Source organism: Microcebus murinus, chromosome X (assembly GCF_040939455.1).
Source record: "Microcebus murinus isolate Inina chromosome X, M.murinus_Inina_mat1.0, whole genome shotgun sequence".
NCBI lineage: Eukaryota > Metazoa > Chordata > Mammalia > Primates > Cheirogaleidae > Microcebus > Microcebus murinus.
Window position 1 is genome coordinate 5,055,912 of NC_134136.1, and position 22,403 is coordinate 5,078,314.

General features: G+C 49.5%; 3 protein-coding genes across 6 annotated transcripts; 1 reads left to right on the top strand and 2 right to left on the bottom strand.

Annotated features, from left to right (window-relative positions):
• The first annotated feature begins 6,065 nt into the window (after positions 1-6,065).
• On the top strand, positions 6,066-13,543 carry FOXO4 (forkhead box O4). Its single transcript, XM_012736223.3, has 3 exons — positions 6,066-7,195; positions 10,718-11,780; positions 12,098-13,543. Exons 1-3 carry the CDS (start codon positions 6,713-6,715, stop codon positions 12,103-12,105), a joined length of 1,554 nt encoding a protein of 517 aa, XP_012591677.3. The 5' UTR covers positions 6,066-6,712; the 3' UTR covers positions 12,106-13,543.
• Positions 13,544-13,986: 443 nt separating this feature from the next.
• On the bottom strand, positions 13,987-16,347 carry CXHXorf65 (chromosome X CXorf65 homolog). Of its 2 annotated transcripts, none has more exons than XM_075999608.1 (6): positions 16,106-16,347; positions 15,899-15,985; positions 15,562-15,727; positions 14,818-14,886; positions 14,353-14,459; positions 13,987-14,132 (listed from the first exon to the last, which is right to left on the bottom strand). In XM_075999608.1, the coding sequence occupies exons 1-6, from the start codon at positions 16,109-16,111 to the stop codon at positions 14,031-14,033; spliced, it is 537 nt and encodes a 178-aa protein (XP_075855723.1). In that variant the 5' UTR covers positions 16,112-16,347; the 3' UTR covers positions 13,987-14,030. The 2 variants fall into 2 exon arrangements, with proteins under 2 accessions (XP_075855723.1, XP_012591676.1); XM_012736222.3 differs by having other exon boundaries at positions 15,562-15,696; positions 16,106-16,345.
• Positions 16,348-16,671: 324 nt separating this feature from the next.
• On the bottom strand, positions 16,672-20,967 carry IL2RG (interleukin 2 receptor subunit gamma). Of its 3 annotated transcripts, none has more exons than XM_075999606.1 (8): positions 20,787-20,967; positions 20,414-20,505; positions 20,018-20,202; positions 19,670-19,809; positions 19,080-19,242; positions 18,387-18,534; positions 17,510-17,579; positions 16,672-17,155 (listed from the first exon to the last, which is right to left on the bottom strand). In XM_075999606.1, the coding sequence occupies exons 1-8, from the start codon at positions 20,808-20,810 to the stop codon at positions 16,970-16,972; spliced, it is 1,008 nt and encodes a 335-aa protein (XP_075855721.1). In that variant the 5' UTR covers positions 20,811-20,967; the 3' UTR covers positions 16,672-16,969. The 3 variants fall into 3 exon arrangements, with proteins under 3 accessions (XP_075855721.1, XP_012591674.1, XP_075855722.1); XM_012736220.3 differs by having other exon boundaries at positions 20,414-20,567; XM_075999607.1 differs by lacking the exons at positions 20,414-20,505; positions 20,787-20,967 and adding an exon at positions 20,305-20,362.
• Between the last annotated feature and the right edge of the window lie 1,436 nt (positions 20,968-22,403).

The following is a 22,403-nucleotide window of genomic DNA, read 5'->3' on the forward strand; positions in this document are numbered from 1 at the left end:
ACGTGCTTTAATGTTATGCCCTTGGCTTTTAGCCAGGGTAGTTACAAGAAAATAATATGAAAATATCTTCTGTGTGCATTATAAAACTGTTACTGAGGACATTGCCCCTTATGTTAATCCCACATGAGAAATTTCTTATGGAATTTAGTGCCAGTTATGTACCATTATGTAGCTGTTAAAAATTATAATTATGGAAAACTAAATATGAAAACATGTTTATGATCTGTTTATTGAAAAAAAAAACATAACACAAAATGGCATATAGACACTAATTGTAACCACGTAAAATTATATGTGCCTGTGGATAAGGACTGAAAGCTGATAAGCAAAGATGAAAACTGAATGAGGGAAATGGGAGTATAAGTAATTTGTTTTTTAAAAAAATTTGTTTGCTGTAGTCCTGTTTTTTCAATTAGGGAAAAAAGGATTTAGTGACAGGAAAATCTCTTTCTCTCTTAGGAATTGCTCTGCTTCTTTCTTTCTGATAACAAGAATTGTGTAATTTACTGCATTTCTCCCTTTCCCCTGACTACCCAAAAAGGAGAATTTAATGCTCTGTCATCGCACATGAGCTTCCTTTTCCTTTCCATGCCTCTGATTTTCTATGTCTATAATCTTATGACATTTGTACTCTTCTTTTGGTAAGGCACTTCAAATCCCTTGTAGAAAGAGGGAAAATATAAGGCATTTCTCCCAGTTTAAAAGTTATATACATTCTAAGGAAGTTTTCTATCAACAAAAAGAAAAAAAAAGTTATATACTGTCATAGTAAATTGGAAAAATATAAACAAGGAAAAGGAGAAAAAATAACCACTGTTAACACTTTTTGGCATCTCTTCCTATCTTCTCTCAATGTACTTTAAACAAAATTATGGCATATGGAATGTAAACTATTGCATCCTGCTCTCTTTTTTTAAATGTGACCTTATTTGGAGATATGCATCCTGCTCTTTTCATGTAACTTTAAAATATAAGCATGGCTGGGCACGGGGGCTCATGCCTGTAATCCTAGCACTCTGGGAGGCCGAGGCGGTAGGATCCCTTGAGCTCAGGAGTTCAAGACCAGCCTGAGCAAGAGCAAGACACCGTCTCTACTAAAAATAGAAAAAATTAGCTGGGCATGGTGGCGCATGCCTGTAGTCCCAGCTACTCAGGAGGCTGAGGCAGGAGGATTGCTCTAATCCAGGCATTTGAGGTTGCTGTGAGCTAGGCTGATGACAGGGCACTCTAGCCCAGGCAACAGAGAAAGACTGAGTCTCAAAATATATATATATATATATTTTTATTTATATTTATATAAATAAAAATAGCATGGTATCACGTATTGGATACTCTTTGGCAAGTATCTCTGGTAAAAAGTCTTTGGTAAACAACTCTGGTAAATATCATGCCAGTAGGACTTTCAAAGGTTGGAACCATAGAGGTCTACAGGAAGAGTTAAAGAGGAAGCTGGAAGGTCCCTTGAAACCTGAGGGATGAAGCATTGTGGACATTATTCATGCAGGAGGCCAGGACCAAATTTGTCTGAGTGTGAAGTGTAAGCTCAGGACAGCCTAAGACCAAAAGGACAATCTGGGGTCTTATACTCAGATTGGAGATCACAGGAAATAGAATTTTAGGGCTAGAAAAGACTTTAGAGATCATCTAGCATAATATTTTCATCTTACGAATAAGTAAACCAAAGCCAGAAAGGGAAAATTGAATTGCATAGGCTCTGGAGTCAGACTCCCTGGATCTGCACCTCTACTCTACCACTTAGTGACTCTGGACCTTAAACAGATCCCTTTACCTTCTTTAGTAAATGAAAATAGTAATAGCATTTAGCTTATATGCTTGTTGTATAGATTAAATCAGATAATCCATGTAAAGCACTTAACACAGTACCTAACACATAATAAAAAATCCAATGTTACTTATTAATATTAGGATCATTAGTATCGTTATTCAACTAGTTAGTGACAGAATTATACCAAGGACTCATATTTCCTGAGTCAATCAAGTGCTCTTTTCACTGCACCAGATTGCCTTCCAGGGACCAAAAAGGACTAAAAGTTGCCCCAACTTAGTAGTGGTACACACTCAAATCTATTTGGGACTAAAATCAGAGTACTTCAGTCTAGGGTACACTTTATGGGAAAGCACCTAGCCTGATATCTGGAAAATAACAGGCCCTTTAAGAAGTGTTTATTGACTGAAAAGAGTTTTTAAAATAGCAACAGACAGGGTTGGGAGAGTGGGTTCTAAGACAAGGACTAGAAGTCTTTCACAGAAACACATAAGAAAAAACTCAGGGAAGAGGGGCACCAAATATATGCATGTGCCATACACATCTGTGAAGATCAAGGACGAGTAGAGGTGGTGCTTTCTAAGAGTCCTTGAAGTTTCTCATTGTTATTTTTGTTAACCTCTGTATCTCTCCATGTGGTTACTAGCAAACATCCTATCAAAACTCTAAATGGGAATTGTGTGTTTTTTCAGAGATGGGCAGGGTAAGAAAGAAGTGGAGAAATGTCTATCTCAATTCAAATTAATAGAGCTGGTTTGGCAGCAGGCTTGGGGCGTGGCACCCAGGAGAAGAGTGGCAGTAGCAGTGAAAGAGGCAAGAGAGCCAAACACCTATGACCTTCAAGATGGAAAAAAATAAGTGGTGAATGGGGAGCCATGTGAGAACATAAACTCTGGGGTTTCAACTGGGAGAAAAGCCTGTGCTTCCATATCCTGCCATATGTTTATTCTATGTATGTATGTATGTATTTCTAGAGACAGAGCCTCACTCTGTCACCCCGGCTAGAGTGCAGTGGCATTATCATAGCTCACTTCAACCTCAGACTCCTGGGCTCAAATGGTCCTCTTGTCTCAGCCTCCCAGAGTGCTAGGATTACAGGCATGAGCCACTGCGCCCGGCCTCCATACCCTGCCATATATTTGTAACGTATGATTACAGTGGTTTTCTGGGGGCCTCCTGTCAGTCCTCTTTCCTGACCAATGTCTCTTCTATTCTCCAAGTCCACCTTGCTAACTCTTGTCTCTTGACTAATGTACATTCTAACACTTCTACAGAAATAAGGGGAGCAACCCTGACCTCTCTAGCTGCACGCTTTAAAGTCATGGTGTTTTTACCATCCCATCAGTCCTTCAGCTCACCCTCCTAAATCATCTGGTCCTGTGGCTTATGGTCATTTTTATCTGTCCAAGATTTCAAGGTATATTCTCATTTTAACAGTAAAACCTCTACAAGCATCTGTTGATCGACAGCAGAATTTATAAATCTAGTTGGAGAGATATTTCTTTGTGAAACAAAAAGTCATGTAACTGCAAGCACAAAATTAAAGAATAAAAACTGAGTTCATAGAGGTTCTGGAGATGCAAAGTAGACAAGTGATCTGTCAGGTTGGGCTAGTTGGGGAAATTTTCCAAGGGCATGTCAGTTTTGAGCTTTGAATTGGAATTGAAGGAAGTGATGGACATGGGTTGGTGCAGAGGTGGACATTTTCAAGCAAATGCACGAACGGAAACAATGCAAGATATAACTCAAGCGGGACAGGTGCCTGCCCCACCCTGCCATTTCCCTGTCTCAGCAATTCTGTGTGATCTGCCACCACATCTGTTTCAGTTAGTAAAGAGCTCCTGTGACTTAGTGCCCACCAAGCTTCTCCTCTACCAAATTCATCACTTATGCAGCACTTACCAGGTACTCCAAGCTGAGCTGCAGGAGGAAGGTGTATATGTAGAGAATGTCTGCAGGCATTGTAGTTACGTCCCATCTCTCCAGCCTGGACCTCAGGTAGGAATATGTGACCTTCTGTATACCACCTAAGTGACAAAGTGGAGGAAAAATGCTTGTTGGAGTAGAAGGAGCAGGAATATAGAGAATCAAGATGGCTATTTTACCATGGAGTAGGCTAATATCACTTTGAAGGCCCAAGGTGCTGCTACTTCTGAAAAATCCCAGGTTGCCTAGATATCCTTCCTCACAGGAAGAAGGCTTGATCCCCACAGAACATGTATCAAACAACACTGCAAATAGTAGACAAGTTAAATTATAGTCCCTGCCCCTAGGAGCTTGCTGCCTAACAGAAAAATTGGAACATAGCTAGGGAAAAAATATATATGATACATTTATTATAAGTTGTTAAATGTCCAAGTGTAATATCATTTGATTTCTTTCTTTTTTTTTTTTTTAGACAGAATCTCACTCTGTTGCCTGGTGAGTGCCCTGGTGTCAGTCAGCCTAGCTCACAGCAACCTCAAACTCTTAGGATCAAGGGATCCTCCTGCCTCAGCCTCCCGAGTAGCTGGGAGTACAGGCATGCACCATCATACCTGGCTAATTTTTCTATTTTTAGTAGAGACAGGGTCTCACCTTGCTCAGGCAGGTCTTGAACTCCTGAGCTCAAGGGATCCTCCTTCCTCAGCCTCCCAGAGTGCTAGGATTATAGGCGTGAGCCACTGCGCCCAGCCTCATTTGATTTCTGATCCCATTCATTCATTCAACCAACATTTACTGTCTACTATATGACCCCAAGCTGAGGTCACAAAGATATATAAAACTTGTCTCTGCCTTTAAGGAGCTCACAGTTGGAGCTGATCTGGAGAGACAGATAAACAAATAATTACGATACAATATAGTTTGCACTGTATAACATAAGACTGCACAAAATGCTTGGGGACGTGGAAAAGGGAGAACTAACTGCACCTCAGAGAGACAGGGAAAGCCAAATAGGAGTTTCTCAAGTAAAAGACTTGGGGAGGGGACCATGATGAGAGGGATGACATCCCAGGATTCAGAGAGAAAGGTAGAAAAGGACTCTGTATTTCCAGGAAATAGTGCAAAACTCTGGTTGGAACTCAGTGTACCTAGTGAAAGATGAGGCAGGAAATGTGTGAAGTGGCCTGAATCTGAAGAGCCTGGCATGCTTTGCTAGGGAGTCTGAACCATATTCCATAGGCAATGGGGAAGATCAGAGGAAGTTTTAAACAGGGGAATTATATGATCACATAGAAGAGTATGATCCCAGTTCTCCAGCCTCCTTGGGCAAGTCACTTAATCCCAGAAGACTATTAGTGTCTTCATCTGTAAAATGGGGATAATATTAACAGTAGTACCTACTTCACAGAGTTGATTCGAGGAGTAAATAAGCTAATGTTTGTAAAACAATTTGCAGAGACTGGCACATAATAAGTGCTCCATAAATTTTAGCTGTGTTTGCCAGGCAAGTTTCTTAGAAAGGTAACCTAGTTGGCAGCTCGGAACATAAACTGTAGTAGGGAAAAGATTGATGGAAGGAGGTTCAATTAAGATGATTTTGCAATTTAAGTCCAGTTATACCGTCTTGAACTGGGATTTGGATGTAGAAAGTTAGGGAGATGGAAAAGTGAAGGGTGAGTCCAGCTTGGGAGACTGGGAAAACCAGCACAACCATTAACCAAGTTCAGAGATAAGGGTACCCAGAGGATGGGGCATGGGTGCAGGAAGAGTTTGGAACCCGATGAATGAGGAATGAAGCCACTGAAGACGGGAACCTGGAGAATACCAATATTTAAGGGGAGGCAAGAAGAGCCAGTGGAGTAAGAGAGACAAGACCTCACGGTCTGTGTGAACTGCGAATGAGAGCGGGGGACACCACCATGAGCTAACCATTTGTTTATGTTACACAAGCCCCCCAGCCAACCTAACGTGCATACATCCCATTTTCTAGTCAGTTCCTTGATTTTTGCTTCTCAGTGCCATCTACGCGGTAGAGACCGCGTTCTCCCCTTTTGCCCTCCCCTAACTGAAGGAGGGAAAAGTATAGCATCGCTCAACACAGTCACCTGGGCGACCTCTTACCACAAGGGAAGGGGTGGAAAGGGGGGAAAGGAGGAAAGTGACTTTTAAGAAAAGAAAAAGTCCGCGACGACCTCTAATAATTAAAGTTCCACCTCCCCATATCCTGCCACGCTGCTCTCTTGCCGCCGTCTCGGGCTCCTGGCCGCGAAGTGGGACGGGAGATGTAGTCCTTCAGGCTGACCAGGGTGGCAGGACCGAAGAACTCGGTTTCCCAACTGGCTCTCGAGGCGCGTGCGCAGATGGCTGCCCCGACGAGTGGTAAACAGAGACGTCAGGCGGGGGCTGCTGCTTGGAGCAAAACAAAAGGGAAACCCGGGGGGCGGGGGGTGGGGGGGTTGGTAGGGGAATCGGTGCGGGAATTAGAGAGGCTGGGGCTGCGGGGACCCGGACTGTGTAGAGAGTGGCCAGAAGGGAAGAGGCGGGGGGAGGGGGAGTCAGGGGAGGGGCAAGTGACGCGGGGGAGCGGGGCGTGGGGGAGGGCAGCGATCCGGGTGGAGGAAATTTGGGAGGAGTGCCCGGGGGGCAGCAACTCAAAAGGGGAGGGAACTGCAGCTAAGGGGACGTTCGGGGATGGGAGCGCAATGTATGAGGGGATACGGTGCCTCAGGTTTAAAAGAGCAGGAAGCTGAGTGAGAGGTTGGAGAAAAAGTGTCTTCGCTCGGCGGAGGTTACAGGTGGTGTCTCAGAAAGCGCTCTGAGGCTGCAGGCTGTAGTGGGGAAGAGGATCGGAGAACTGTGTGGAAGGGACAGTTTGGGGGCTAGCGTCCTGGGGCGAGGGGGAAGTTCGCGACTTTCTGCGGACTGGCAGGAATGTGCCTCCTGGCCCTCGGTGCTTCCCCCCTGGGGGGAGGCATCGTCAGGGACTGTGTCAGGCTTCACTGAATGCTGAGCCGCGGAGGTCCGACTCCACGTATGGATCCAGGGAATGAGAATTCAGCCACAGAGGCTGCCGCGATCATAGACCTCGATCCCGACTTCGAACCCCAGAGCCGTCCCCGCTCCTGCACCTGGCCCCTTCCCCGACCGGAGCTCGCTACCGAGCCCTCCGAACCGCCCGAGGTGGAGCCAGGTCTGGGAGAAAAGGTACACACGGAGGGGCGCTCAGAGCCTATCCTATTGCCCTCCCGGCTCCCAGAGCCGGCAGGGGGCCCCCAGCCCGGGATCCTGGGGGCCGTAACAGGTCCTCGGAAGGGAGGCTCCCGCCGGAATGCCTGGGGAAATCAGTCATATGCAGAACTCATCAGCCAGGCCATTGAAAGCGCCCCGGACAAGCGACTGACACTCGCCCAGATCTATGAGTGGATGGTCCGTACTGTGCCCTACTTCAAGGACAAGGGTGACAGCAACAGCTCAGCAGGATGGAAGGTAACTATGACCCCCATACCTTCTTCCCAACACCATCTCCCCCTGGTCCCCTGGCCTCCCTTGCTTCTACTCTGGAGCCCCTTTTGCTGCCCCACCTCCACCCCTTTGGGAAGCCCAGAGATCCACCTTCAGTCTTCAGTTAGACAACATTGACTTAGTACGTAGTATATGCCACACTCAGTGTTTGGTGCTGGACGATCACAGATGAATAAGACACTGTCCCTGCCTTGGAGAAAATCGAATTCTCTGCTCGCTGCTCAACACTCCCGGCACTTTGGCTTGGGCTGCCCCAAACACTTATTCCCACAGAGAAGTCTTTATCCTATGTACAGCAGGAACTGTGTGGATTCCCCACATGAACCTAGCCTTCCTTCTCCCCCTACCTCCCACCCCAACACCTTTTCTCCCATTCCTGTGGGATTACTTGGATTCCCTGCCTGCCTTCTTGTACCTCGGTGTGGAAGTACTGTTCTAGGACTGCTCTGCCCAAAGGGCGAGAGTGGGGTGCCACAGGGTAAAAACAGTGATATTCATGGGGAAAGGTAGCTGATCTTATTATGCACTAAGAAGAAAAGGAGCTGTGAGCTGCTGTCTGGCTCAGTTTACCCTATAATGCCAAGAAACTCTCCCTTGTACGGGGCTATTCAAGTTTTTTTTCGGGTGGGGGGAGTCTTCATTTACTGTTGAGGAATATTAGTCATGAAAAAGGAGGTAGGGCTCCAATTTTAGAGGACAAGGTTGGGAGTTCCCTTGGACTTCCATGAAGAAATTATGAGGAAAGATCTCAAAGGATACTCTGAAAAACTTGCCCTGAGAAGTATAGGACTCTAATCACAAAACTGGGGAGCTTCAACCCCTATTGACATCTTGTACCTCCGTCGGTGATGAGGTCAGCATATAACGAAGTCCAGAGGGTGGAATGAGCAGAGGGTCTTCTCTTAGATATAGGAGATGAGGGATCAGATCTGTGGTATCCCTAGGGGCTGGGCAGAACAGAAGACGGGACAGCTGACTGAGACCCTTGGCACTATTTCTGGGTAGACTGCCACGCCACAGTCTCAGCTCATAAAGAGCTCCCCTCCTTGGACCCAGCCTTCACAGCTGTTTTTCTTTTCCCTTGGGTTCATTTTCCAGGGTAGAAGAAATAACCACAAGTTGTTAGTTATACTGTGAGAGTATGGTCGCTCCTTATAAGTTACACTTATATGAGACTTTAGAGTCGACAAAGTAGTTTTTAAATTTTTTATTTTATTAATCTTCACAGCTATTCTGAGATTCCACATTTTACATATTAGGAAACTAGGGACAGAAAGGTTAGGAAACTCGCCTAATAGCAGCAGAATGAGGACTTGAACTCAGGTCTAACTATAAATCATATTTTCCAAGAGCATGGCCCCCTGTCATTGGAATGATGACAAAACCAAATCAGGCTGAGCCTGGGGCGTTGGAGGCCTCCCTAACCTCTCTGAGGGGGAAGTCTCACACCTGAACTGGCTTCTCTGATGATGTGCCAAGGCTACCCCCACCCCACCAGGGGGCGGCACTCACTTAGAACAAGAAAGCTAGGTTAGGTGGCTTGGGGAGCAATTAGTGGTCACCAACCCCCCCCTCAACACATAGGAGTTACAGGCTTCTAGGGAAGTGACCTCTCCAGTTAAAAGGCTGTATGTACCACTTGCTGTCGCCTACAGAAGAGGAGACAAATGGGCTACTAAGTGGTGAGGAGGGGAAGTGGCCTTCTCAGTAGACCCAGAGTCAGAGGATGAAAAGGGAGGGAATCATGGTGCCAGAAGTCACTGTGATCCTCAGTTACTACGAGCCCAGGCTAGATGGACAAGTGCAACTCCATGAAGGAGCTAGAAACATCAGCACAGCCAGAATAGTTGGAGTGCCATTACCATATGGTCCCAGGGACACAAGGAGTTCTTTGGCTAAAGAGCCCTGGAACAAGAAGTTGCTCAAGCATCAGTCCCCAGGCAAAGGGTCTTATCTTGGAGCACCAGTCAGAGAAACACAAGTGGTTTCTGACTGTCTGTAACCTCAGCCTTCTAGTTGCTTCAAACCTTTATGGGCGCCTCCTGAATTTCTAAAGAGCTCCTTGTGGGAGGTCAAATGCCCCCAAGGTTAGTGAGTTTATGCACAAATTCCTGAGAAGTGGGGGAAAGGAGCTAGGAAGGAGGTAGGGAAAAGAAGGCAGGTTCCCAGAGGGAGAAAAAAAAAATCAAAACCGTGGTGTTGACTAGCCTGTGGTATCCAGTAAAAATACTTAACTGGGGGCTCAAAAGCTGCCAGTCTCCACTCCCTGGGCCGCTGGAAAAAAGAAACGTATCTCTAATAGAATGTCACCAGTGAGGGAGGAAGGGAAAACACATAGCTTCCAATACCCACAGCACTCAGGAGCTGGCAGAGCCTCAAGGGGGACCTCACCGTCATCACCTGGGGGCATCTACCAATCAGGCAACAAATATTGATTAGGTACTGTGAGCCTGAGTACGTACTGAGTCTGTGCTGTGAACTTGGCACTCTGAGAGGGCACTGTTGGGGGCTGTGGGACCGGAGGACATTATCAGTGACCTTGGCACTTACACTTGATGAGACAAATTACACGAAACTATAAACAACACAATATAGATTGGGGTAAAATGGTGTGGAACAGATTGAAAATACTGTCCAAGAAATTTGGCTGCCAAAGTCAAGCGACCACTTTTATAAAAGAGGCGGAACTTGAGCTTGGCCAACTAGTAGAATTTAGAGATGGGAGATGTTTCCTAGGAAAAGGAGGGAGAGGGGGGGTGCACCTTGTGTATTTGAGGCACAATGAGAAGCCTGGAATGAACGTAGTTGAGGGTGTGCGTCATGGATTGGCAGAAGTAAGGCTGGGGTTCAGAAAAAAAGGAATCTCAAAATCCTATAGAGCGCTGGACGGCCCAAATGCTCTGTGGGGACTGGGCACCAGCTGCGCTGAGATTCCAGCCCTTCAGCCTATTCAGAGATCTGGCTCAGGGCAGGGTGAGTCAGTGCTGGGCTGGAGTTACACCACTGTCCTGTACACTCCGCCCAAACCTGCACTCAAGGAAAGGGGTGGAATGTCCTTTCCCACCTGAACCTGGGCCAGGAGCACCCCTCCCCGATGCCCACCGGAACCAGACACGCTCCCTCCCCCAAGACTCGAGGGGAGCACAGTGCTGGGAGCTCTTCCAGGGTGGGCACCGTGCCCTCTGCCGTAGGTTGTCATCACGTTGTCTCCCTGGCCCCTGCGCAGAGAAGTCTGGAGCAGAGGCTGAACAGCTTGTCTTGGGGTAGGAACTGTGTGTGGTCTCCTCCCCCTCACACCCCACTCCCGTCCCCACCCCCAGCCCTGCCGGTTTCCCCCCTGGGGAAGGAGCCAAAGAAATGTGACTTTCTTTGCGTCTCCAGGAACACCCCTGCTGTGTCCCGGCATCCTCTTAGACTAGACTGCTGGCCTTTGACCTCCCCTCCACACACCTCATGCCCCTTTCCTGCTGCCTCTGCCCCCTCCAGAACTCGATCCGCCACAACCTGTCCCTGCACAGCAAGTTCATCAAGGTTCACAATGAGGCCACCGGCAAGAGTTCCTGGTGGATGCTGAACCCCGAGGGAGGCAAGAGCGGCAAGGCGCCCCGCCGCCGTGCCGCCTCCATGGATAGCAGCAGCAAGCTGCTCCGGGGCCGCAGCAAGGCCCCCAAGAAGAAGCCACCGGTGCTGCCAGCCCCATCCAAAGGTGCCACTCCGACGAGCCCCGTTGGCCACTTTGCCAAGTGGTCCGGCAGCCCTTGTTCTCGAAACCGCGAGGAAGCTGCCGATGTGTGGACCACCTTCCGTCCACGAAGCAGTTCGAATGCTAGCACTGTCAGCACCCGCCTGTCCCCTCTGAGGCCAGAGTCTGAGGTGCTGGCAGAGGAGGAAATACCAGCCTCAGTCAGCAGCTACGCAGGGGGTATCCCTCCCACCCTAAATGAAGATCTAGAGCTGTTAGATGGGCTCAATCTCACATCTTCCCATTCCCTGTTATCTCGGGGTAGTCTCTCTGGCTTCTCTTTGCAGCATCCTGGGGTTACCGGTCCTATACACACGTACAGCACCTCCCTCTTCAGCCCAGCAGAGGGGCCCCTGTCGGCAGGAGAGGGGTGCTTCTCCAGCTCCCAGTCTCTGGAGGCCCTGCTTACCTCCGATACGCCACCACCCCCTGCTGATGTCCTCATGACCCAGGTAGATCCCATTCTGTCCCAGGCTCCAACACTCCTGTTGCTGGGAGGGATACCTTCCTCCAGTAAGCTAGCCACAGGAGTCGGCCTATGTCCCAAGCCCCTAGAGGCTCCCGGCCCCAGCAGTCTGGTTCCCACCCTTCCTATGATAGCACCTCCGCCAGTCATGGCGGGCGCTGCCATCCCCAAGACCCTGGGGACTCCAGTGCTCACACCCCCTACTGAAGCCACAAGCCAAGACAGAATGCCTCAGGATCTAGATCTTGATATGTATATGGAGAACCTGGAGTGTGACATGGATAACATCATCAGTGACCTCATGGATGGGGGCGAGGGACTGGACTTCAACTTTGAGCCAGGTACAGCACCCCCTAATCATCGTAGCTCTCACAGCCTATGTCCACTCCCAGGTGCCTAGCTAGTCCCATGATTTGAGCAGGCAGGAGCTTTAGAACAAGGGATAGTGAGAGCTCCTGGGGAATTGGAAGAAGGATGTCAGATCAGAGTGGCATAGTTTCCAGATGGGGCCTCCAGGCCCCTCAGTAGTGCCCAACCCTGCAAGGTAGCACAGAAGGGGGGGGGGGTCTCTGTTATCCTTGATGTGAATCTGAATGGTGGAAAGTTGGCATGCCCCAGATAAGCTTCTTACCTTGTCCTCTATTTCTTCTTCCCACAGATCCCTGAGTCATGGCTGGAAGCTTTGTCCCCTGCTTCAGAGGTGGAGCCTGGCCGTGTCCATATCCACTCTTTATCCTTGAACCCTCCCCAGCAAGTTGGGACCCTGCTTTAGAGCTAGGGTGGGGTCTGGTCACACTCGGTGTTGAGGAAATTATAAAGACAAAGCTGCCCCACGTGGGGACTCTGGGGGGAGGGCTATGGGAGGGGAAAGGGAGAAGGGTTTATTCTCACTGTGCCAATTAAGGGGTAAGGTCCCCTCTCAGGAGCCATCCTCAGCCGCCCCCATTCGCACCCCCTAGGCTTTGTAGCAGGGGCGGGCAATGCTGTCGGGAATGTGAAGTCACCAGTGGCCTTACCCCTGCCTTTGGGAGCAGGATTTTTTGTAGAGAGTCTTATCTGAGCTGGGCCAGGCTAGGTCAAGCCTGGGGTTTTTATGCAGTGGCCCCTTAGGCCAGTGGGGTGGGGGTGGGGGGGATAGGGAACCTGGAAGGGCCAAGGTCTGAGCACTGGAGTGGCTCGCCAGCCAGGCCAAATCACCCTTGAAAGGCTGCAGGTAACAGAAAGGCTTTTTATAAACTTTTAAAGAAATATAAACACAAATATAGAGATTTTTAACAGTGGCAAGGTGCTAGTGATGGGGAGAATGCTTTTTTTCTTTCTGAAGGCTTTGTCTTAGTGACATGATACAAACACTACAGATACTAAGAGAGACACAGGGAAGGGGGGAGAGATGGGGAGTAACCGTGAACAAGGGGAAGATCCCCATTTGGACCAGATCTAGAAAAAGGTCTACGCATAATAGGCTGGAGTTTCCCTAAGGAAAAAGCTAAGCCAGATCCCCTTATTCTGCCAACTTGTGCCTGGGAGTGTGTGGTGTTGGTGCAGCCACACTCTTCTGTGACCGACCCAATGTGAGTTAGTGCTAGGGTGGGAGAGCGCACGGAAGGCCTGGAATTAGCTTGAGGCCTGGAAAGGGGTGGGATGGTAGAGAAGAGGAGGGAAGGATTTAGGGTGGTAAAGTTAGGTACAGAGACCTCCCTGCTCAAGGCCCCTGACAGCTGTCCCTGCCCTTCTTCCCCTTCCCGGACTACAGGGGTTATGTGGAAGTGTGTGTTGTGGCAGGCAGGGGGGAGGGGAGGAACAGGGAAGGGAGAGCTGGGAAGCTTGGCTGAGGGTCTGGGAAATGAGCAGGGATGGGGGGAATGTGGATCAGGTTTACTAGCACCTGCCAGGGAGGCCATCTGGGGCTCCTTCTCCACCCCAGCCCCCAAGCAGCCCCTCCCCCAGTGCCCTTTGCATTGTCCCCTCCCCCACCCCTGCTGTGGGTTCCCATCATTTCCTGTGTCAGCGCCTGGCCTACCCAGATTGTATCATGTGCTAGATTGGAGTGGGGAAGTGTGTCAAATCAATAAATGAATAAATTCAATAAATGCCTATAACCAGCTCTTGTTTCTGCTGCCTTGCTGCTCCCCTCGGATAAGGGGGAGGGTGGGGGGAAAAGGCAACGGGCGGGAGGGCAGGCGGGCGGAAGAACTGCCCAGAGGCAGAGAGGTGGGGGTGGGGGAATTTCGGCCCAGGGAGGTGGTGGAGTGTGGTGGGGGAGGGACATCTAACCCCAGCAGGAGTAGGCGGGCTGCTAGATAGGCCTCCCAAGGGGAGGTAGTCTGGTTTGAGAAGACCCCACCCCCTACTCAGTCCCTCAAAGGCTCATTGTACTAAACTTCACAGTCTTTCCTCACCCCCACCCATGTGCTCACTCCAGCCCTCTCCTGCTGCTCCCATCCACCCTTGGAGCCTCCCTGTGCCTGGGGCATACTTAAGCCTTAGTGCAGATATTGGGAGAAGGAGTCTTTCTAGAAAAAGAAATCTCACATTAAACTCCAGTAATTTCATACCTAGCATTACTGCTCTCACTCTGTCACTTTATTGAGTTAGCGACGTTTATCCCTCTTGTTGAGAACGTCTGCTCTGGTCTTAAAGACCACAGTCTTGCGAGGGGGCGTGTCTGTGTCTGATCGTCCCGATGATTTGGACTAGAAGGAGAAATGAAGTGGATAAAAAATGAGGCCCCTGCAGGGAAGGTTTCTGCAAGCAAGGGCTAAAGGAAGGGTGAAAAGAGGTTCGAGGCAGGTCTTGGGCATAGATGTTGAATTCGGAAAGGAAATTTATCCCAGAGGGCCGGAGTTGAGGAGCATTCAGTTGGCTGGTGGGGAGAGGGTGGAGCTGGGGCAGACCACATTCAGGGAGTCTTACTGGAACGTTCACGGAAGACTGAATTGGAACGACCTTCTTGGCTTCTTGGATTCTAAGCATCTTCACTCGGCTCCTCTCTAGGAGGTCACATTGTGTGCGCAGTGCATCTAGGAACAGGGAAAGGGCACCTGCACCTCTGAGGCCTAGAAATCTTACCCATCCCCGCCCTTCCATCATTCAAACAATCAACTGGAGCAACCCAGCCTAAGATAGAAAGGATGGAGTGGTGGTAGGGAGATATACCTAGAAGACAGTCAAGAAATGGCAGGAGGAGGAAATAACATGTATACACACAGGTTTGAGCTAAACATCCCTCCTAAAGTGGACCTGAACCCTGTTCCCCCTCTGCTAGGCTTCTGTGATCCTACCTGCCATATAGGGGATCCTAGTCTCACCCCATATTCTCCATCACACCGCTATGTACAGCGCCCTCCATGTTCTTCCCTCCCCCATCACACTCCTTACCAATGAGCTCTGGCTCTGGATTCTTCAGCAGGGGCACAAAAGCTCTATAGGCATTCTGAAGTCTGGTTCCTGTGAACATAGCAGTGTGCTATCCCCAACTCCTGTCGTCCAGTCTCCACCCTTCCAAAGCCCAAGATTTGAGGACCCTAACACTAAACACTGCCTTGAACTGGTTGTACCTTATTTCCTCCTATGGGAGAGTTATGGTATGGACCCCAGGATGAGGCAGGGGGAACATGGTATGTGTGACCCTAACTTATTGTTATGGAGGCAGTGCCCTTTCTTAGGCTGACTAGATACGGCCAATTTGGATCTTGGTTAAGGGTACCCTATTTTTTTTTTCAGACAAAGTCTCACTCTGTTGCCCAGGCTAGAGTGAGTGCCGTGGCGTCAGCCTAGCTCACAGCAACCTCAAACTCCTGGGCTCAAGCAATCCTCCTGCCTCAGCCTCCTGAGTAGCTGAGACTACAGGCATGCGCCACCATGCCCGGCTAATTTTTTCTATGTATTTTTAGTTGGCCAATTAATTTCTTTCTATTTTTAGTAGAGATGGGGTCTCGCCCTTGCTCAGGCTGGTCTCGAACTCCTGACCTCGAGCAATCCTCCCGCCTCGGCCTCCCAGAGTGCTAGGATTACAGGCATGAGTCACTGCACTCGGCCAAGGGTGCCCTATGTTAAAGACAAAGTTCACAATCCATCTTGAGGGCCTTGTTCTATCTCTGGGGAACACTCCCAAGCCTCTACCTGGTCCCCCACGCTCCACCCTACAAATGTAGTAGATGCTTCGAGCTGTAAGGAATTTGCTGGCATAGTCTCCAGGGGTCTTCGTCAGGAAAAGCAACTTCATTGTCCCCGTTTCATCACACAAATCGATGGTGTCTGGAGGGAGGCCACAGGGTAATTGGGGCAGCTAAGGAAAGAGGGTGGGAGCAAAAGGGGCCAGTGATCCTATACAGAATGAACTGGAGGGAGCTGTACAGATCCAAGGGATTCCCTTCCTGCCACAAAGAGGGTTTGGGGGCCAGAGATGACCCTACTACTTCTGACCCTTAGCCATTAGTCACCTCCCCCAACTCCTCACCTCTTTTAGGCAACCCCACTTTACTTCGAATATAATGTAGCAACAGGCGGACAGAGCAATTGGTATTGACCAGAAATTGCTGATTATCTGAGAAGAGATGGGATGGGCCACGTGGGCCCTTGTCTAGTTATACCATTGCTATGATCTCCACTGCCCTCAAACCTCCCCATCCCCATAAACAGACTCCAGGCCTGGGCTGCCCCTCACCTCCATGATTGATGAAAATGAACATGCTCTCAAGATCGTCTCACTCCTCGGAGAGTGCCCTCATGAGTCATGGAGAAGGAGGGTGTTTGAGAGGCCTTAGGGAATCAAGTAGGCCCATAGGGTTGGGGGACTGGGGAGGCAGATGGATCTCATAGGCTGAGGAGGCCCAGACTGAGCAGATGGAGAGAGCTCTTGGCAGTTGTGGGTAACCAGCATCCCTAGGGGTGGGGCCTGAGGCTGCAGCTGAGGGATTATGAGGTCAGAAGTGGTATGTGAGGCAGAAACTGGAGTAAGGGTAAGGAGAGAAGCACTTGGGTGGGATCTGTAAAAGATTAGTCAGGAATGGGGACAACATGGTAAATCTAACCCTAAAGTGGACCTTGGAATGAGTGCAGGAGACCTGGAGAGATGTAAGTTGCCAGAACAGCACTCTTTTTTCAGCTAATCTGTAGTAGTACCACTTCCACAGCACGTCTCCTACTCCTTCCTACTCTCAGTACCACGCCTCCCGCCCTTGTTGCACCCCAGGTTTCCCCTGCTCCATGCCCCATAACAGACAGTCTTGATGATTATCAACAGAAACTTTATTTCTCATTGATTCAGGAACAATTGAAGGATAGATGGAAAGCGGGATGGCGGGAGAAAGAGCCCTAGCAAAAGGAAGGGCTAGGCTGGAGGACATGAGAAACAGGTACAGGGCAAAGGGGCAATTCTCAAGTGTGGGATACTGAATGAATGGGGCATGACACGGGAGCACAAAATTAAAACCAGCCACAGAGGGGTCGGCCCCAGGCTGGTTGGATGAAGGGAAGTCAGTGCCACTGGGGGCTATGGGACCCTGGGGTGCTGTCAGCGGGCCAGGGTTCAGGTTTCAGGCTTCAGGGGGTAACATGGGGGGGCCCAGTAGGGGCTATGCTGGTTGCTGGGGGAGCCCCCTGGCCCCTCCCCGAGGGCCCCTCCTTTTGAGGGAATCTCACTGACGAGGCAGAGTCGCTCGCTGTAGTCTGGCTGCAGACTCTCTGCCAATCCCTTAGACACACCACTCCAGGCCTAAAGACAGATATGTCCAGGTCAGGGGTCAATCCGAGGCAGGAAGTAAAAGACCCAGGCTCTGTGCCAAAGGAGCTCTCACAATGTCTGCAGCCACTGTGATTACGGAAGGGACACACAGACGCTCGGGCCCCCAATACCACTGTTTCCACCCACTCCACCCAATCTATAATCCGTCCTTCAGTGTCTCTCTCTCTCTCTGTCTAGCCCATCCCCCATTCGGTCGGCCACATCCTGACAGTTTGTGCAGGCCCCCCCTCCCCCTCCCATCTACCCCCACCCCGCCCCCGTCTGTCTTGCTAGCAGGCAGTTGGCAGTTGACAGACTGCAGCATGCTTATGACAGCGTTCTCACCGAAAAGTTCCCGTGGTATTCAGTAACAAGATCCTCTAGGTTCTTGAGGGTGGGAATTCGGGGCATTGTCCTGATGGGGGAGAAAGAGGGAGCGGGGGAGCACACAGGTTAAAGTGGGATTTTTGTTGTTGTTGTTTTGAGACAGAGTCTGGCTCTGTCCCCTGAGCTAGAGTGCCGTGGCATCAGCCTAGCTCACAGCAACCTCAAACTCCTGGGCTCAAGCGATCCTCCTGCCTCAGCCTTCCGAGTAGCTGGGACTACAGGCATGTGTCACCGTGCCCGGCTAATTTTTTCTATTTTTAGTAGACACGAGGGAGGAGGTAACTTGCTCTTGCCCAGGCCGGTCTCTAACTGAACTCCTAAGCAACTCAAAGGATCCTCCCCCGTCGGCCTCCCACAGTGCTAGGATTACACATGAGCCACCAGGCCCCACCAAGTTAAAGCTCTTTTACTTATTTATTTATTTTTGAGGCAGGGTCCCTGTCTGTTGCCTGGGCTAGAATGCTAGAATGCAGTGGGTTCATAATACCTCACCACAACCTCACACTCTCACATTGCTGGGCTCAAGGGATCCTCCTGTCTCAGCCTCCCAAGTAGCTGGGACTATAGGCTAATTTCTCTATTTTTTGTAGAGATGGAGTCTCACTCTTGCTCAGGCTTAAAGTTCTTTTATTACCCTTCTTTCTTCCAGTTGTCCCATGTGGAATGATGTGATTCCTTGTTCTCTGTGCCTGTGGCTTCCTTCCATCATCATGCCCTCTTGGGTGATCCCTCATTCCTTACTGTCCCACCCTCTACTCCTGGGGACTCTGCAATACCCTCCTCTACTATTCCCAGCCACCCCCACCTCATTTTTTTAAGCTTTCCAAAATCTCACCGTTCCAGCCAGCAATACACACAGACAAGGCCAATAATCAATCCCATGGAGCCGAGGGGGATAAGCACAGCTTCCAATGCAAACAACGAAGGATTATCCCCACTTGATCTTGGCCAAAAGGCCGAGAAGTGATACGATGAAGGATTCTCTGTAGGAAAATAGAAAAAGAACATGGACCTTACATTTGTGGTGCCCCTATTATGCGCCAACATTTGTGGAGCCCCAACTTGGTGCCAGGCCCTGTGCTAAACACATGCCCTATACTTAATCCTCACAACGGCTCCTGAGAGGGAGGGACAATTACTATCTCCATTTTACAGGTGAGGAAACAGACTTGAAGAGGTTTAGTGATGTGCCCAAGGCCAAAGAGGTAGTATGTGGCAGATCCTAGAGCTGTCTAGTTCCAAAGCCATCTTCACCAGGTAGGGTCTCTGGGAATGCTGTAGGGAAATCCTATACATTCTATATCCCCCTCAGCCTCCTTCTCAATCCACTCCCCTGCTCTAATAACACAGCAACCCAATCCTAACCAGAAAAACCGTGCTTTCTAGGGGTTGGGGATGAACAGTGAGGGGAAATAGGGCACCAAGTTTGGGGGCTCAGTGATAGAGAGGTATAGCAAAAGATAGTGGTGTTAGAAAGATTGGGAGTGTTGGACCCATGGATTGGGGTCATGTATTAGACCCATTTTACCCTTTGAAGTATTGCTCCCCCAGTGGATTGGATGGCTCCATTCACTCCAATGCTGAGCACTTCCGCAGAGTGGGTTAAAGCGGCTCCGAACACGGAATGTGTAGAGTTTCTGCCCATCCACACTAGGCAGGGAGAAACTATGTCTGTGATCCACTGACTGTTCCTTGGAGGGAAAGAGGGTGAGGGAAAGGTGGGTGTTTATAAAATAAGAGAGAATTAAAATGTCCTCCTGCACCCCACCCCACCCCCATGTCCTCTCTGGTTCTTTCCAGTTCCTCCCTCCTCTCTTGACTACCCAAGCCACACTGCTCCTTTCATTGACTTGAATCTGATGGCTCCTCTCTGGATCCCTTTAATGGCTTCCTTTTGTTTGCTTGTCTATCTGGTATCAGGAAGAGTATGGGTAGGCAATCCTCAATGAGAACCCACTGGTGATGATAGGAAAGGAGTTGGAGGAAGGTGGGGGTGAGCAGAGGAACTGGGAGGCAGAGAGCAGGAGCTTGCTATTAGGTCCCCCTATCTGGCTCATTGAATCCTTTAACCCCACTTGCTTGGCCTCAGCTGCTACATTTACACCCCCAGTCACTCACAGTCCAGCTGCGGTCCCGGTCACTCCGGTACTGCACCAGGTGCTCCAAGCAATGGTCCAAGTATGTGTTGTTCCAGCTCAGTTCTAGCTGGGATTCACTCAGGTTGCGGAGTGTTAGATTCCTCGGAGCCCAGGGGATCACTGGAGATATGTGTGCGTGTGTGGTCATTCCCCTGGCCTAGACAAGTCAGGATCCTGAAGGTAGTGCTCCTTACCCCTCCTCCCTTCCCATCCCGATCCCCTACCTCCTCTTTTCTGCATATGTACCCTTATGGGGAGAGAATACCGCCCCCTGGACTCCAGTGTCCCACAATATCCCAGGGCTTTTGGCCTCTTCTTTCCGAATTACCCAGATTCTGCAGTTTCAGTATCTGTATGGCCTGCCTCGTGGCTTCCCGTGGGTCCTGAAGCTGGACCACAAATGTTTGGTAGAGATGGATCTCCCTTTTTTCCAACCGACAGCCAGAAGTAATCTCTCCAGAGAATAGATAGTGGCCACACTCCTGGGCTTTAGCATTATCAGAATTCTTGTACCTAAAGGAGAAGGGTTGGAAGGAAGAAGAACAATGGGCCAATTTGGGTACTGCAGATATCCACAGCCCAGCCGCCCTTCCTCTGAACTGACTTATGTCTTACCCCATGAGGAAATAGTAGGGCATCTGCGAGGCTTGCTACCCTCTTTCTTGTCTCGGATCTAGCCCCCCTCCACTTCCTCCCCTCTCCTACCCCCTCTTCCCTCTCATACCAATAGCGAAGAGTCAGGTTGGTAGGCTGGGGCTCAGAGCTGATGTTCCAAGTGCAATTCATGTACTCAACATTGAACACAAAACACTGAACCTTTGGGAGGGGCAGAGAGGAAACATTGAGGGACCTAGGGGGGATAGAGGTCAGGAAGAAATCTAGGTTGGGGAGAAAATGAAGTGGGGGAGGAAAAAAGAAGAAACGATGGTCAGAGGAAGGAGCAGCATGAGACAGGGAACTTTACCCCTTGCCCTTCCCACTCTACTCTTAATTCTGCCCGCATGATTGCAGCGGCCTGTGGCAGATTGCAGATTTCTGTTCAGCTTCTTCCCACAACCTCCCTTCTCGCCAACCCCCTCCAGTCCCAGATTTCCCACCAGCTGTGGTGTCTTCATTCCCATTGAGCGTGAGGACCGTTGTGTTCAGCCCCACCCCCAGCAGAGGCAGCTGCAGGAATAAGAGGGATCTGAGTGGTGATGACGGCCTCAACATGGCGCTTGCTCTTCGTTCCCTAGGTGTAGTCTGTGCCAGGAACCTGGGCCCCTCACCCCCTACCCCTCCCCACCCACACATTTCCTTCTGTCATAGCTTCCGGTGGAAAGAACCTTAGAAACCAAGGCTTCACAGAGGGCGTGGCAAATGGGTAGTGTGACATAGGCTAAGTCTCTAGGAGGTTAGGTGCTGCCATAGGGTGTTGTTAAGTAGAGACTAAGGCTGGGCATCCAATAGTGTCGCAGACTTAATAATCCTCAGACCACCTAGATCTTGGGAAGGGTCTATTCACCACCTCTCCCACCATCCCCAACCACATTCTCCTCTAAATCATTATATCATATACTGGAGGGGCTGAACCTCTATCATCCCCATCCTACACTATGCTCCTTCCTTGGCTTGGTCACTCTTAAAATTACTGTTAAAGCCCTACTGTCTTAGGAGGACAGAAAATAGTCTTGGTTCTTGCAGGTATATATATATATATATATTTCCTCTGACCTAATCCGAACCAGAATACCCACCCACCCATGCCTGCTGCCTGAACTGGATCCCTGTTGAGACTGGTGAGGAGGTCTGACTTAGAAGAAGATTCTGGAAATGGAACAACTAGCTCCAAAGCCCTGTCTTCCCTAAAATCTGTTTCTCTTCCTGTCTTCCCTATTTCAGTTAATGGTCTTATCACCCTCTCAGTTACCCAGGCTTGAAACCTCAGAATCATCTTCAACTTCTCCCTCTCTCTCTCACCCTAAGAATACAATCAGCTCTGCTTCTGTGGTGTTTCTCCCAGTAGTTTCCTCCTTTCCATTATCACAGCTGCTCTGCTCAATCAGCCTTTCATTACCTCTAGTCATGATTATCACTAAAACCCACTAACTGGTCCCTCTTTCTTTCTTTTTTTTTTTTTTTTTTGAGACAAAATCTCACTCTGTTGCTCAGGCTAGAGTGCCGTGGCATCAGCCTAGCTCACAGCAACCTCAAACTCCTGGGCTCAAGTGATCCTCCTGCCTCAGCCTCCCGAGTAGCTGGGACTACAGGCATGCGCCACCATGCCCGGATATTTTTTTTGTATATATTTTTAGTTGGCCAACTAATTTCTTTCTATTTTTAGTAGAGACGGGGTCTCACTCTTGCTCAGGCTGGTTTTGAACTCCTGACCTCGAGCAATCCGCCCGCCTCCGCCTCCCAGAGTGCTAGGATTACAGGCGTGAGCCACCGTGCCCAGTCACTGGTCCCCCTTTCTAAAGACCCTCTGCTCTCTAATCCATCCTTTGTCCTATTGCCAGACTTAACCTTCCCCAAAACACAGAGATGATTGGAGAAACTATTTATAGAAATTGTTTATTCAGCAAACTCTTTAATATGTGCCAGGCACTGTGCTTATGTTCCAGGAATATACAGTCCAATAAGACATTCTTATCCTTCTAGAAGTTCATAGAAAAGTGGGGAAGACATAAACAAATAATACAATATAGTGTAATAAGTTCCACAATATAGATGTG